This window comes from Protopterus annectens, chromosome 3.part0 (genome assembly GCF_019279795.1).
Source record: "Protopterus annectens isolate FY-2018-M chromosome 3.part0, PAN1.0, whole genome shotgun sequence".
Classification (NCBI taxonomy): Eukaryota; Metazoa; Chordata; order Ceratodontiformes; family Protopteridae; genus Protopterus; species Protopterus annectens.
In genome coordinates, this window is record NC_056731.1 from 215756298 (window position 1) to 215773510 (window position 17213).

General features: G+C 39.9%; 1 protein-coding gene across 1 annotated transcript in view; it reads right to left on the reverse strand.

Moving 5' to 3' along the window:
* DNAH11 (dynein axonemal heavy chain 11) overlaps positions 1 to 17213 on the reverse strand; it is a 4606558-nt gene that overhangs the window by 3757508 nt on the left and 831837 nt on the right. The window contains exon 18 of the mRNA XM_044065542.1: positions 10174 to 10396. Within this exon, the coding sequence (XP_043921477.1) occupies positions 10174 to 10396 (223 nt within the window). The remainder of the gene's footprint in view (positions 1 to 10173; positions 10397 to 17213) is intronic.

The window sequence follows — 17213 nt, forward strand, 5'->3', positions numbered from 1 at the left end:
TCAGAAAATGATTGAAAAATGAAAGAACTAGGACTGGTCGCCATGAAGCTTCTTTTTTTGGTACCAGAAACATTGATGAATAAAAATCTTTCCTTGTCAGATAAAATCAAGCAGAGTCTATGACCCCATGAGTCAGCAAATGCTGAAAGACAGGAGAGAAAAAGTTTGATCTGCTGAATGAGGACAAATCCCTTGGAAAGGAGGGAGGAGAATGGGGGTGTGGGGTGGGGTTAACATTTGAAGATAGTCATTCAGTCTTCTTGGACTGCCCTGGTTTCTGGGAGGCTCCCTCTCTCTTTTTCTAGCCGCATCGACATGATTATTTGAATGTCTGCTTACCAAAAGTTGACAGTCTGCTTATTTTGCTTTTTATAAAAAATATTCTAAGTTAAGGTTGACCCTTTTAACAAATGTGGAGAAGGGGGGGGGGGCTGAAAAATCTGACTCACTCCCTGAATCAGTTTCCCTCTCTCATCTCAATTATTTAGGACCTCAGCAGCTGATGGTCCGAAATCCACCCTACTATCAAGGGGAGAATTCAAAATTTCAGCTTTAACGTCCACAGGTATAATTTTTTAAAGAAACATCTTTATTAAATTATCACTTATGACATAGGCAATCATAAATTTATATAAATGAAAAACCATACTGACATATTTTCAGTCGCAAACATTATAGATCATTTATAATCTACCTTGTCATTGTCAGTCAAACATTACAAAGTTTATTCAGTTCCTGCCTTCCCTTAAACATCATTCCTCCTCCAAACATTATTCTGCATGCATTGTTCCCATAATTCCCATTTTTTTCTATGCAATTTGCTCCCACCCCTTTCTAAAGATACCACTTCCAGTTGTTTTATCTACATTACTATACACACTTCTTCTAGTACAGTTGGTTTAAACTTTAATTGCCATTTTCTAGTAATTGCTTTTTTGGCAGCCACCAGAATTAAAATCAGCAAGGTCTTACTAGGTCCAGGCAATTCTGATTCTGTGACACAGCTCAAAAAATCATTTCTTAAGTTACATCAATTTGCTCACTGATAAAGTAGTTTGCATGAAATTTTTAAAGTCTGCCAACTCATTGCACTCCCAAAAAATATTTTACCAGTTACCTCTTTCTTCTTGATCACACCTCCAACATTTGCAATCTACCATAGAAAAAGTCTTTGGAGTCTGCTTAGGAAATAAAAATATCTATGCAAACACTTCCAAGCAAAGATCCTAAATCTTCTAGACATTGTTGCATATTTGTGAGCTATACATATATCCGTCCATTGTTTCTTTGTGAATTGCTTATCCAATCTCTGTTCTCTATCCTTTCTAACCTCCTTTGACTGATATTTTATATGCCCTACTAATTATCCCTTTTTAAAAGCAGTGTCTGTTCTAGATTCTACTAAACACTCTACCAGTGCTGGTCTTTCACTTAGGATTCCCCTATTTCTTTCTCTTTGAATATACTCTTATATCAATCCTTGCTAGAGAAGGCAATCTCTAGCTTGCAGTCCACATGAGTTCTTGGCCTCTACCCATTCTATTATCTTTCCCTCTCTAATTCTTTGCTCACAATACATTGTCTCCTTTGCCAGTTTTCTCCAGTAAATTCCAGTCCTGTCTTGCCTATTTTTTGTATCCCCCACTGCAGTCATCACTATAGGCAGAATCTCCTTTCTTCATCCCTGTGTTGGCTTAATTCTTAGAATACTTTCTGCTGCTTATAAATATAATATTCTCTATGGTTATTGTTATTCTCCTTAAGGATCTGCATCCAAAATCACTGTTTCTCCTTGTTTCTGGAGCTTCCTCTCTGTTTCATCATCATCCCTTTCCACTTTGAATTATAGCTTTCTGCCTGTGCTATGTATATGAGTCTTAACTGTGTAGCTCTGAAATAACCCTTCAAATCAGGTAATCCCAAACCACCTTGGCTCTAGAGGAAGGATCAACGTATCACATTAGACACCTGCCTTCTTCCCCTTCCAAATAAAACTATGCCTAACCTGTGTACAAAGCCAAAACGACTAAAACATTTTCACTGCTTGTAACTTGCTATCCATATCCATAAAACAGATCTACCAATTTCTCATCTGTTGTATTACCTTTTGTTTAGTCTCTTCCCACATATCCTTAACTGCCATTACAAAATCCTTTTTAATCCATACTCCAAAGTACTTCATTTTATCATGCCCCCATAAATATAGGCATTGCTGAAGCAATCTGTGTGTGAGTGCACAGTTTATAGCTATCACCTTTGTTTTATCTTTATTAATTTTGTATCCCAAAAAGACATAAAACGTTCCCAAAATGTTCTACAGCTCTGAAATGTCCCTTTCTGGTATTATCAGGTATAAAATAACAGCATTTGCCAATAAAGCCAACTTTTCTTGACTACCATGCCAATTATATTACTGAATTTCTGAGTCTCTTATTTTCTTTGCCAATGGTTATAAATATAATGCAAATAAGAAATGGAGGACACCCCTTCTCAATTCCTATGCTCAAATAAAACATCACAGAGGACCCCCCCAACACACACATACACACACTAGTTTTTGCCTCCAATCCAGCATATATCCTCCTAACCAAGCTAATAATTTTATCAAGGAATGCAAATGCTTCCATTGCCCTACTCATAAAAATCCCAGCTTACTCTGTTGAATACTTTCTCTAAATCAAGACCCAACAATAATGGTGGTATTTTCTTACATTCTGCTCTGCTTCCTTCTGGATCATCATTGTTTTAATAATGTTGTCAAATGTTTGCCTCCCCTCCACAAAATCACACTGATCCATATCTATTAATTTTGGCACCACCTTTGCCATTCTTTTAGCCATTATAGATATGAACACTTTATAATCATGGTTTAGAATCAAAACAGGCCTACACAAAGCTGGATCTGATGGGACTTTACCATCCTTAGGTATTACAGCCACCACTGCTTTCTTCCAGGATGTTGGTAGTTCTCCTCCTTTTAAAATACTATTAAATAAAACCTTCCAGGTCTTTATCACTTTCTTCCTTCCTAGCTTCCAGACCTCTACAGGAATAGCATCTATTCCTGGAGACTTTCCTGTAGATTGGTTATAAATCACCATTCTTAACTCATCACTTCCTATCCTAAGTGTTAGCAACCTAGCCTCATCTACCTCTAACCTTTTCATATTTAATTCTTCCATAAACATTTCCACTTGTATTTTTTCTGATTTCCACACTTCTCTGCTTTATACATATTTTCATAAAATTTCCAAAGTACTTCTAATATCTCTACAGATCTCTGTTTATTTTCTTTGTTAAAGGCTCCCTGAGCTTGGTAACAACTCTTCCTACCTTCTGTTGCCTGAGCCATTGTACTAAAAGATTTTGTACTCTGTAGTTATAATCAAAATAACATTTCCTTAAAAGCAATCTTGCTAAACTCGTGCATATTATCGATTTAGTCCCTTATTTTCTCTTTAGCACTCTGCAATTGCACATTTTCTTGTTCTGTAAAGAATCCTCCTATTCTGCAATACTTCAACCTTAGTTTGTCCCTCTAAATAATTCTTGTTACTCCTTAACTATGTCTCTTTTTATTTCCACCCTATTTTTAAACTCCACTTTAATTTTATCCTACTCCCTCAGAAATTTCTATCTTCTCTAATAACTCCTGAATAAGTTCCACTACCCATTCTTTAAATACCATTATTTTTAATGTATAGGTGGGGAAGTGCCAGTCCCTCATTTTTATTTCATTAACCTGCATTTTTTAATTTTAGTTGTTATTGGATACATATCAAAACAGTCAATTAAATGCACATGTTCCTGTGAAATATAACTTCTGTCTAGCCTAGCCTAGTTTTTGTACCTTGGGGAATAATATGTAAATTCTCTCTGAACTCCTACTTTTGAATGCACACATTCCATACCCCCCATACCAAATATTTTCATAAATTTCTTAAAAGGTCTACCCTCTTTTGTTATGTTTCCCATCCAGCCACCCTCCCATATATATCCTCACTGTTGCAAATCAAATTCCAGTCTACACCTATAAGTAGTATTCACTGCTGAAAGCTGATTACTTCTCCCAGAATTTTCTTTAGTTCCACTGTAGCAGTTTTAGGTGGAATAAATACCAGCATAATCCTCCTCCCCTGCCAGTAGCCCCTTAGTAATACAAGTCTACCACTATCATTTTTTCTTCTATCAGTATTGGAGCTCCTCTCGCAATTAATATAAGTACTCCCCTTTTTCTTTCTCACAGATATTCCACTGAATAACCATCCTGGAATCCTTTATCAAATTCACATGCTCACTTATTTCCAAATGTGCTTCCTGTAGTACAGCTATTTGCACTCTGCATTTTAAACATAGTTCAGCACTCTTTCTTGTTTGTATATATCTGTGAGGCCATACACATTTAAAGATAATATGGAAAGTGTAATTATGATAAGAAGTTATCATTCTCACCTGTTATATATAACATCTTTTTTTTTATAACATATTTTTTTAATGCCTAGTCTCAGCTCTGTGTTACATGCATACACTAATGTTTAGCAGGTTGATCTAGTTGTTTCTTGTCATATCAATTTGACCCTATGTCACATCTTAAAAGAATTTTTATTTTAATGAAAACCTTCAAATAAAAAAACACACAACCAGAACCTATTAACTTAATTCCATCTCACAAAGCTATGTACATCTTCAAATAATTAAGTTTAACCATCTAACAGGAACAATTGACTCAGTTTGATAGCCACACTCACAGGCTTGAATTAACCTACAATGAACATTATCCATGCTAAAATGCATGGTACAAATTTGAGCTTCTACTTCATCCAAGTGCTGTCTGTTTAAGTCTTATCTTTATTCCTCTCACAAATGTAGAAAACAACTTGAATGCTTTCAGAAAACATTATCTCCTTGCCACTGGAAGAAGTATTCTGCTTTTATTGTCCGTTACCCAATTGTCTCCATAAAAACCTGAAAACCAGATACACAGCTGCCCTCAATCATAAGGGTTCCACATTTCTTTGTGAAAATGTATGTGCTACAGGAAAACATTTTATTATATTCAGCATTCTTTTATTTACTTCCCTTAAAACCAGTTATTAAATCAAGTCAATGGCCTTAATCCAGGCATTCTCTCTGCAAAAGTAAGAAGATCAAGATCAATTTTTCATCATGTTCTTTTCTCCAGGATTTTTTCTCTATTTACATTGAAGTGTTTATACTTCTTAAAACTGAACAAGAAAGAAAGAAGGAAAATATGGGGTCCTATTTAAGTATCCCTATTACAGACATAAGCAACTGGAAAAGCTTTACTTTATAGCATACAATATATGTCATACATTATAAAACTACTGTTGAGTAAAATTTTGTTTTACTTACAGTTGACTCTTTCCTTCTTCTTCCCCTCTCCTAAATGTTCTTCTAAACATTAAAGACATGAAGTAGAACATAGGCTTCAGAGTCCCCTACAAGTTTAACAAAGTCAACAAAATCCAATATTTCCAGGATTTCTTTGTTCCATCATATTTCAAAATGTAAGTAATGCTTTCTAATCCCACATATATGCATCAATTTCTAAGTCATTGTTTTTCTTCCTGCTGATCTTTATCAACCAGATACAGTCTCTGGTTCATTTCCACTGTACTCTGTTTCTTCTAGACATCTCTTGTGCTTTTTTTCTATCTTTCAAGCATTTTCTTTGGAGCATTGGCAAATATTTTATTGGCATAGTTTATTAATGGGCTTTATTATCAGAGGAATAAGAAGCAGATTCCCCTTCTGTTTGATAGCTCACTTTTGTTGGACAAATTTTTGTAGTTCCTCTTTAGCATGTTCTGCATCAAAAATGATTTTTGACCCTTCAGGAAAAAAATATTCTGAATATAGCTGGATACAGCAAATTGAATCTCATACCTGCTTCTCGACATTCCCTGATTGCTGGAATAAATTTACTCGTCTTCTGCCTGGTGTACAGTGAGTAATCCTTTTCTACAAACACACTACTGTTTCCCCACTTTTAGTACTTTGTCCTTCTGCCACAGTCTTGTCAGAGTCAACTCTTTCTGTTGGCAGGATTATATCTGTGTTGTTAAAGGTCTGAGCTGCTTTTAATGGCCAGGTCTGGAGCATACACATGATCTGCCTTTTCAATTAACAACTCCTGCTGTGGAATACCAGTCCAGTTGCTTATTTGTACTTTCATAAAATTAATACAGTCTGTTCCTTTCAGTTTCTCTGAATCAGCAGATAATCTGAGGTTTTCCCTACGTGCTCTGTCCTCTAATTCTATATTTTTTTGAAACATCTCCTCCTGAGCAGTCTCATAGTCAGCCAGCCTTTTCTTCATTTTGACCTCTGACTTTTGCAGTTTATTAACTCATCCAAATAGCTGCTTAAAGCTTCTTTCATTTTTTTTTACTTTTTATTACTTCAGCTGACATATCCTTCAGTGTTTCATTTATTTTATTCTGCTCTGAGCACATATGATTTATTTTTTCCTCTAGATTACTGGAAGTCATGTTTTGCACCAAAGCTGGATCTTGAACTGCTTTTTGCTGAACAACTTCAAGATTCTTCCCACCCAGTGTTTTCTCCTCACCTTTTGTAACTGATTTTCTTTCAGGTTCTCTGAATTTGTTTTTTGCTATCATCCAGGCAGTGCGCTTAATACTCAGTTAGTGAAATTTACCCAGAAAGACAAATACACTGGCTCTCTTTTCTGAGTTTCTGTTTTCACACTGGAAGAGCTGAAATTAAGCTGTTACACAGTGTGCAACCATCTTGGAAGTCCCTCCCACTGGTATAATTTTAAGAATGTAACCATGCAAACCATCTCATAACAGATCCAGCAACTGTTGTTCTAGAACAGGCATCAGCTGAGTCAGAAGCACACTTCAAAGGATGTTTGTTTACTTGAGACTTAGAAATAAGAGCATTTGGAGAAGTTTTTACCTCAGAAGGGAAAAGTGGCAATAATGTTCCTCATATTCTCAACTGAAACAAAAAGTTTTAATATGTGAGCTTGACAATTAAAAATCATAAAAAAAGTGTGGCAGAGAAATATACTCTTTTCCCAAATCTATCAAAGGCATCCCCTTCCTTATCAAAGGGGAAGGGATAGCATTTACTAAATGTTCAGCTGCAGAAGGATTTGTCAAGAAAATCACTGCAGGTTCAATTATGGGATTAGAAAGTAAAAATGTCTAAAACTGAGGAACATTAAATAATCTCTCTGCCTTCTATGAGGATGCAGGCTGACTGTCAGGCATGTTACAGGCTGTAACAAAAACATCCTCCAATGCTGGAAGAACAGGAGGAACAAGAGTAGAAGATATTCCAATTTAATAAATCATATTTTTTCAACACAACTGGAATATCATTATGTTTCCAATTAAATGACTGGTTTATCCTAGATAAAGTTCCAGAAAAAGATTTCTTTCCAAGGGACAATGAGAAGAAATACTCTCTTCAGAAGCAGTTACCTAAGGAGAAAAAAAATAAGTTGTTCCCTCACAACCCTTCACTGTTCATCATACTGGGAATCTTCAGAAAATGAAGATTATTTTTACTCTTACCGAAAATACAGAATAAGAAGGGTTAGGAGCTTGAACTGACCCCTAAGCTTACCCCAATAATTCATCCCTGTCTACGGTAAGAGAGACAGAAGATAAATGTTTAACTTTCTGCTTCTTTTAACATGAATATCCATAGAAGCAGACCAACACATTTCAGAGACATCACCCTGGGGAATAGCTAACACAAGATGACTATACAAAGAAACATTTCCCACTCCTTCCACTACAACAGACAAAAGTGATTGTCCCATACCTGCTAAGGGCATCCAGCAGCCTCAGATGATGTGTCTACTCCCTACCATGGTGGCTGAAGGTACTACAGAACCACAGCAAACCAAGAAAGTTGAAGAAACCAGGAATGACCACTGCAGAGTCATCCATCCATGGCTGATGCAAATTAGTAGCATGCTGTAGGGACAAACACTGTCTGAAAAATGTCTTCTTTTTGTGGCAGGAGGAAGGAAGGAAGCCTGAAGGCTGGCTAAAGCTGACAGCAGCAGTTTGTATAAAAAAGTAACTGTTTCCGCCTTAAAAATACTGTGTCAAGCACAACATACACACCCAGCCCCTAAACACAATTTATTAAACTTGTGTCACCAAAAACTAGAGTAAATGTTAAAATAAACAAAGTTTACATTAAAAGGAATAATAATAACCACACAATTCCAAATAACAGAAAAGTTAAGTGACAGCCCCAAAAATTAAATTCCTAGCATAAAACATTTTTACTCAAAGTATTACTTTAGTTATAAAATAAACTATGAACAACTTTTTTCTCTGAGGGGAACTTATCTACCCAGCAAAGCAAAAATGCTAGAGTACAGTTAATCCTCAAAAGCCCACAAGGGGAGATTTCTAAAGCAAAGCAAATCTGCCTAACAAGCAGAAGAGCTTTAATGTAGGAAGCCTATGTGACAGGGATCTAAATGATTTGCAATGATAGGGTTTCAGGGTAAAGTAATTCTGTCTATTGGAGAGATGAATGCTTTAGGGATTTACTGCCTACACACAGTTACCTATGAGAAAATTATTATGGGTTATATTATAGAATAAGCAATCATAAGGTAAAACTTAATAAACGATTTTCAATGGTGTAAATTTTACTTCCTGGGAAAGAGGTGTGTAAGTGTAAATGAGTTAATTAAGAAACAATCCCAAACAACCAAATCCTTCAAATATAGGGATCTTGCTTCTGACTTTGTCAAAGGTAAATGTGGTTCAGCTAGCAATACTGCTGTCAGAGGGCCAGAAGGGGAATGAGTTGCAAAATGTGGCAGCCAGTGAGCCAGCCATTTCACCCAGAAAGTAAGTGTGGGAACACCTGGAGTCGTACTATCATCTAGTATAGTACAGGGGCAATGACCCTGGATCTCAGACATGCACACACATTCCCTGTTACCAGACCACACTTACGTTCTCTGCCTCACAAGCTTCAGGGCCTGTGGGATCAATCCTGAACAAGTGGTGTGCATGTTCTCCATGTGCCTGCAGAGATTTTCTCTGGGTACTCCCTGTTTCCTGCTACATCACAAGAAACTTGCTGGTAAACGTTCTACTCTAAATTGTCCCAGGTAATGGCTGAGAAGCATGCATGACAATCAGTGTACTTACCTAATCGGCAAATGAATAAAGTAAATTAAACTAAAATTACTTCAGTCTGTTACATACTGGAACATGCCTGCATAGTCTACTTGTGTACAGTGCATAAAGGAAGAGGGCCAGTGTCAGGGATTAACAAGTAAAGCTGCCTCAGTGCTTCTGGCCTATAATGTCAACCCTGTCCAACTCTGGCACACAGACAAGGACTGCAAAAGGAGTGCAATGGTTGAAGGAGCGGTGGAACTCTATTATCCTACACTCCAGTGAGTTGAATGCCACCTAGTTGCATTTTGTATTTTTTTTTATTTTAATTGTAGTTCACTGACAGCAGATCCAGTTGAGTTGTACAGGATCAGGATGTGCTGCAGTGGGGTTCTCGATCTTCCCTACTGCTGGTATATATAAATAAGAAAAATGGGAGGCAAGCTCCTTGCATGGGGGCTTACCCCACCCCCACAAAATGCATTTCCTCTTTTTAGTAGTTTTAAGTTATACATGTAAATTGTGGGATTGTCCATTAACTGAAGTGATTACAAAAAAAGACAAATGACACTAACTTTATGCACACATATATACATAAATACAGGTAAGAAAATAGCTCAAACACAACTGTCAAAAAAGTACAGAAAGAAAAGAATTCTGTCTGCAAGTGCTACAATAATGTCTGAGGAAATGAAACTGAGCAGAATTGAATTTCTGAAGTAAAATCACAGTACTAAAGGCAAGACAATATCCAGTTTAGTAAAGCTGGAAAATGAAGTGCACAGACTGAATATCAATAAACCGCTTAGAGTTTAAAAGTACCTCTTCTTCCATTCCCTGCTTCACCTTTGGAGTGAAAACTTTTAGAAGGTATATCATACAGAAGGGGAATAACAGAAAAGACCTACAAAAACAGATTCAGCTTAGTGAGTAGCGCGAGTCGAATGACTTCCTTTCTTCCTACAAAATAAATGATTACAAACATTAGGATGAAGTATACAGGCCTTTAATTTAATTTAACTACCTCTAACTGTGTATAAACTTTGTCAGGCATCTTCTGTCCATAGCTTTCTAGAAGAACTATTGTCTCTTTTAAAGGTTCAAAGAGTTCATCAGTGGCAGTCTGTCTGCCTCTCACAGCCAGGAGGTAGCCCATGATCTTCACTAAACCATCAAAGTCTCCTTCTTTGAGCTCCTGCTGCAGGCCTTTATCTGTTTCCTTGATAAATTCTTCCAGTTCAGTTAAGCTGTGTAGGACACACAAAAAGCAATATTAGTAGAGTAATAACATACTACATAATAAATTCTGCAAGTGGAACCATTCTTTACATCCCAAATGGGATCTTTTCAATGGTCCTTTCATGTTTCAAAAACTTAATACTGATCAGAAGTATTTTTCTACACACTATTGTTAAAAAAACAGGCGTGTACCTTCCACTGGTTATGTAGGTTGAACCCATCAAAACCCTACTTAGCTTTAAAACTTTATAGGTTAGTGCAAGAAATAAACAAATCAATGTTCGTTGCCAGCACCAACATAACATGCTTACAAAATGAATAAACTAACTTACCAGGATCACAAATACCATTTATTCTGTCACTGCACAATTCACAGGAAGTGAGCAGTACTGACATAACAGTACTTACATTTCGTAATACAACTCTCTGAATGGATCCTTACATTTCTGAGCGGGTCCATCTGCATTGGCTAACAATGATTTTTTTTTTCCTTCTGAGTTCAGTTTGTACAGATGTTTTGAAAATCTTATCCTCCACATGTTTTTCAGCCCAATCCAGTTATACATGCTCCTAACTAATATGATACACACACCTTAACAGTTCACAACTTTTCCCATTATTTAAATGAAAAGAGACAGGGTAAAAACATATATAAAATTACAAAATCTTATTTTTTCCTAATTGATGTGGCTGTAATGGCAAGTAGTTTAGGTACAGTACTGTGCAATCAAAAAAGGGAGATTAAAGAAAACCATATAATGTACCAACAGTACACGCAGTACTAGTTTATAGGTACTACTGTACTACTTTGCAGTGGGTAGTGTATGGTAAGATTTTCAAGGAGTGGACAATCAAAAATGTGAAGAGGCTGACAAAATAAGATAAAGGATGTAAGGAGGCAGAAAAACCTGTAAGGCAGATTTCAATGTGTGGAACAAAGAATGTGTATTAGCCACTCTTGAATGTAACTTGGGTACTAGAGGAAGCTTCTTCTCAGCTGGAATGGCCTTAACCTTGGTGTAGAAGAGTTCTCAACAATTAGACTAACCTTGTTTAGATACTGGCTTCCTTTCCTTACGCATAACAAAAAAGATTATAAACTAATCTTATATGAAAAGGCACACCACTAAAGAGGAAAACAGGTAGCTGGCTGCTGTGCAACCAGGATGTGCAGAAAACATTCCTCTCCTTCTCTGCTTCTGGGAAAAATCCCAGAAGGTGAAATGACTTAGTCAAGGTAACACAAAAGCATTTTCAGTGTTAGCATGCCAGCACAGAGGCAGAGTGCAGTCTAATGGCATCAGCAACCTGATTTTGAGCTAGGTACAAGCAAGTTAAATGGGGAACATGATGAAAGGCTGAGATCCAGTTCTTTCTCTCTCTCTCTCTCTCTCTCTCTCGCTCCCTACCTCAGCAGGGTGACTAAGATGAAGGTAACAAAATAATATCAGGATTATCTCTCCTTAATAAAGAACATAGATTATGGTAATAAGCCGACTTGAAGTACTGAGGGGCAGAGAAGATGTTAATGTGCACAGTACAGCATGGTACAAATTAAAATGCACTGATCAAACCTCACTAGAATAGAAGATGCACAATAGAAGAAACACTAGGAGTTGAATTACAGTAGAGCTAATTCTACCACTGTCAATAATGTGACTTCCATCTATACCCAATTAAGCTTAAGAATTACTGCACGTAGTTGCCACCACAGCATCCTTAATATTATAGTGCATTTACTATACCAGCACACAGAAGTTTATTTAAAGGTAGCCAGTGCACTTTTTCTTAGGACTAAATTGTAATGTTTACTGAAAGCATGAACACTGTTTTTCACACCTGGGAGGAGAACAGAGATAAGAAAAGAACAGACAGTGTAAGTGGGGACACAAGCTGTAAAATGCATTTTAGCTTGGGTAACTACATTTTAGAAAAGGTAATACCTGTTGGTGCAGCAGTCAATTTAGGGCAACTGCTCCTATCCTGAGTGGTTACTTTCAATGTTTGAAAATGTATAAAGTTTTCTGCATTTGTTGTAAGGTAAAAAAGGATGGGGGTTCTGAAAAAAATGAAGTTGTGTCTTACCATAGCGTCCCATCTGTGTTGTTGATCTTCCATTCATCACTGATGGGTCAGTTCTAAGCCCCTTGGAACCGTGTCGGCCTAATACCAAGCTTGCGTACACCAAAACAACTCTTGAGCTAAGCTGCTACCCATAATGCCCTTCTCCCTGTTACCTCAAATCGAGTTTGCATAAGACATATAGAAATAAAGCAGAGCCCATTTCTGCGCAAAAACCCTGACACACCACAAGGACCCATGAGATCCACCAGGAGCCTTTGGGGGGGGGGCAGAGGGTGAGGTGTGATGAATGGAAGAAGATCAACAACACAGATGGAACGTTATGGTAAGACATAACTTCTTTATCTGATGTTGTTAATCTTCTTTCCATTCATCACTGATGGGAAAGAATCCCAAGCTACCTGAGAAACCTGGTTGGCCCTTATGGAACAACATTCTTGAGCACCACTGAGCCAAAGGCCGCTCTTCTCATGGAGACCATATCCAACTTGTAATGTTTGAAAGTGTGTGGTTTAGCCCAAATGGCTGCTGTGCAAATGTCATCCATCGAGGCTCTGGAGTGAAAGGCTACAGAGGTTGCTATAGCTCTAGTTGAATGTGCCTTGATATTGTGAGGTCTAGACTCGTTTGCACATGAATATGAAAAGGAAATACAGTCTCTGAGCCACTTTGATAAAGTGAGTTTTGAAACAGCTTATCCCATTCTTGGACCAGAGAATGAAATGAAAAGTTGGTCTGTCTTGCGGATGGATTTAGTCCTGTCTAGGTAAAAACGTAGTTGCCTATGCACATCCAAGGAGTGTAGGCAGTAGTCCCCTTTATTCGAATAGTTTGGGAAAAACAGTGGAAGCTCGATGGATTAGTTCACAGAAAAATCAGACACCACTTTGGGGAGAAAAGATGGATTAGTATGTAGAGATGCTCTTTCTTTATGAAATATTAGGTATGGTCTCTTGATGCATAAGGCCTGTAATTCTGAGATCCATCTAGATGAAGTGACAGCTATCTAAAAGAGAGATGTCCATGAGAGAAATCTGAGATCACATTTTGCAGCAGGCTCAAATGGGGGTTGAGACAGTGACTGCAGTACTAGGGACAGATTCCACGTCTCTCAGGGGTGGCTAATTGGAGGTCTGCTGTGAAACACTCCTTGGTTTTGCATAGGTGAATGGACATAAGTGGAGTGCCCTCTAATCCATTATGGAAATTGCTGCTAAATGGACTCGTATGGTAGAAGCTGATGCTCTGTTTTCAAAGAATTCAGATAGGTATTGAAGGATGACAGAGACCAGAGCTGAGAAAGGGTCTAGCATCTGTTCTTTACACCACAGAGAAAACCTTTTCCATTTATCTCTATAAAGTTTTCTGGTGGATGGTTTATGGGAGGTCAGAATAATATGGCGAATAGGTGAGGAAAGGGCTTCCTGGTGACTAACGGAAGTGGAGAAACCAAGCCATCAGCTTGAGACTGGACAGATTTGGGTGAGTCAACCCTTGGGGGTTAGAAATCAAGTCTGGACAAGTGCCCAGGATCTATGGAGGCTGTAACAGATGAGGCCGGAGGAAGGGGAATCACACTTGAGGCCAGAATGGGACAATGAGGATCACCTTGCATCTCAACCGAGTAGCTTTCTTTAAGAATAGAGGTACCAAGGGACTTGAAGGATAAGCGTAGAGGAAACCCGTGGGCCAATCATGAGTCAGAGCATCTCTCGGGGACTCCCCCTCTGGGGGAAAGAGGGAAAATTAGCTGCTGCATTTGTTGTTTGTAGGGGAGGTGAAGAGGTCACAGCAGGGCTGGCCCCACAGGTTGAATATTTCTGCTGTCACTTTGGGATTGAGAGACCACTCGTGTGGAAGGAGAATGCATCTGCACAACCTGTACGCAATCATGTTGGAACTCCCTGGGATGTGCATTGCTATTACAAAGCGGTTGGAAGCTATCGCCCAATGCCAAATTCTTATGGCCTCTTGATACAAGGGGCAGAATTCGGTTCCTCCTTGTTTGTTGATGTACCAGACTATTGGCATATTGTCTGACTGAACTGCAATTGTTCCAGGGGGGAGAAGTGGATGTAATGCCTGCAAGGCTAACAGGACCACTCTTAACTCCAGAACATTGATATGCAGGTTGATCTTTAAGCTCGACCACATGCCTTGGACGGTCTTTCCCTGAAAATGGCCCCTCCATCCTATCAGGGAAGCATCCGTGGTCACAGTGGCATTGGGTTGAGGGGGCTGAAAGGGGCAACCCCAAGGTTCTGCATCTGGCCACATCCACCAAAGGAGATCTTGCTTGCAAGAGCTGGTTATGAGCACCTGCGAGTTTAGGGGGTGAAGATTTGCAAACCACTGGGACAATAGGAGCCACTGTAACAGTCTCATGGGTAACCTTGTCAGAGGAACTATTGGAATGCCTGCAGCCATGGACCCCAGAGCCTGGAGAACTTCCCTTGCTGACACCTTCTTTTGACAGAGTATCACATGCACTTGCAATTTTAACCTCTGAAGCCTGTGAGCTGGGAGAGATACCAGACAGGATCGAGTATCGAAAACTGACCCTATAAATTCCAGCTGTTGGGTAGGTTCTAAGTTGGATTTCTCCCAGTGTACAGAGATTACCAGGGACTCTGATAGTGAAAGGGTGTATCGGGGGGCCATAGCCAGAAGACGCTTGGTGGGGGTACAGAGGAGCCAATCGTCCAACTATGAAAACACCTGGAATCCTTGAAATCTCAGATCAGCTGTCACCACTGCTAGGCATTTCGTGAACACTCTGGGGGTCGTCAAGAGACCAAATGGCAGGGCTCGGAACTGGTAATGATTGGCTCCTAGCCAGAAGTGAAGGAGACTCCTGGAGCATTTGTCCATTTTGATGTGGTAATATGCATCCCGGAGGTCTATCGAGCACATTCAAACATCCTCCCTTAAAAAGGGAAGAATGGATTGAATAGTGACCATGTGGAACTTGGTTTGTACAACTGATTTGTTTAAGTGGCTGAGATCCAGGATGGGTCTCCAGTCCCCGGTCTTTTTTGTCACTAAAAAGAATCTTGAGTAAAACCCAGATTCGCATTGGGCTGGAGGGACTGGTTGGATAACTCTTTTTTGACACAGCTCTGTTATCTCTGAAGCAGCTTCTTCCCTTTGATTGGCTGGAACATCGGGAAGGTTTTTTGAAGGTTTTGGACAGGAGGTTAGAGGGATGTAGTAGCCTCTGGAAATTATTCTCTGCACCCATCGATCCTTTGTAATAGAGCACCAGGCAGTTTGGTACTGAGAAAAATGAGCCTCGACTGCTTCCAGAGGAAAGCAATTAGGCAACGCTTCAGAAGCATTGATAAGACTACCCAGAAAAGGAATATCTGGAGTCTTGGTTTTGGGGACCCCCTCTGCCCCTAAAGGGACATCTTCCAATATTGTAATCCCTCTTCCTCTGGGGGAATACTCACCACGTGCATTACGGAAAGGACCCTGAGATTTCTTGTGCCAGATTTTCCCACTCCTCTGGTTCCTGGAAAAGGAATGTCGAGGCTTGGAATAACGTAGGGCAACAGCAGACAGAGTCTTTCCATCTTGCTCGCACCTGGCTAGTGTGTCCTTCACTTTAGAACCAAATAAGGAAGATGGTTCAATAGGGGCGTTCAAAAAAGAGGACTTGAAAGAGTCCACGAGGTCGCAGATGTGCATCCAGGCATGCCTGCACCCGCAGCTCTGACTGCCCCTTTGGTTGCATGGGAGAGCAGCCTCATGGACGAATTGGAAATAGATTCACGGGTGGCAAGTTGAAAAGCAACCTTGTCCCATGCCTTGTCAGACACTTGACCTGCGAGGGATCCAGAAAGTTCTGTAATCAAATCTCTTTGCTGCCTCATGAAGTGTGCCAAGTAGTTCAGGGACCTGACAGCAAAGGACGCTGAAGCAAAGATTCACTTCCCCAACCCGTCCACAGCCAGAGACTCCCTGTTGGGCAGGTGGACAGTAGGATTTTCTTCCGCTAGATCCTTTTTAGTGGCCGCCGCCACTGCCATAGCATCAACTGGCAAACTTTTAGACCAGTGTGGATGCTCTTCCAGGGGAGAAAGAATCTTATCAGGTCTCCGGGGAATGGCCTCATTAGAGTCAGGGTTCTGCCAAGCACACTGCATGACGAGCTGGATTATCTCATCGCCAGGTGGGGGACTCCCAAGAGGTAGAAGGCCGGGAGCAAAAAGCCTTCAGGAACATGGATTCTGAGGAGGAGGGGTTGGAGGGCTTCCAGCCACCCCTCTGTTTTAATACTTATAGGATGTCTCTGAAGGAGACATCGGGATGATCATGGGAACCCCTTCCCATCATCGTAGTCCGTGTCTTCTGTCAAAGACTTTTCAGGAGAGTCTATGTGCTTCCTCTTGCATGCCTTCTTCCGAGGAGGTTCCTCAGTGGGAATATCTGAGGAAGACTCGGAAGGGTGGGTACCCCGAACTGGGGTTTTCTGAGGCTTCTCCTCCTGGAGTCCCGAGGAGGTGGCTCATGGTATCTGTAGCTCAGAGGGAGCAGGATGAAGTTCCAACGTCGGAGGAGCACTTCCCGAAGCAAGCACCCTCTCCATCATCCGGAAAGCAGGCCGTCCAAACAGGAGTGGGAGCCCAGAACCGAGAAGGACAACTTCGGAACCGGGGTCACACCCTGCTTCACCGGATCTGCTCCCAGAGATGGAGCCTCGAGCAGGATCGGGGCAGGCGTTACCCCCGGATCCAAGGA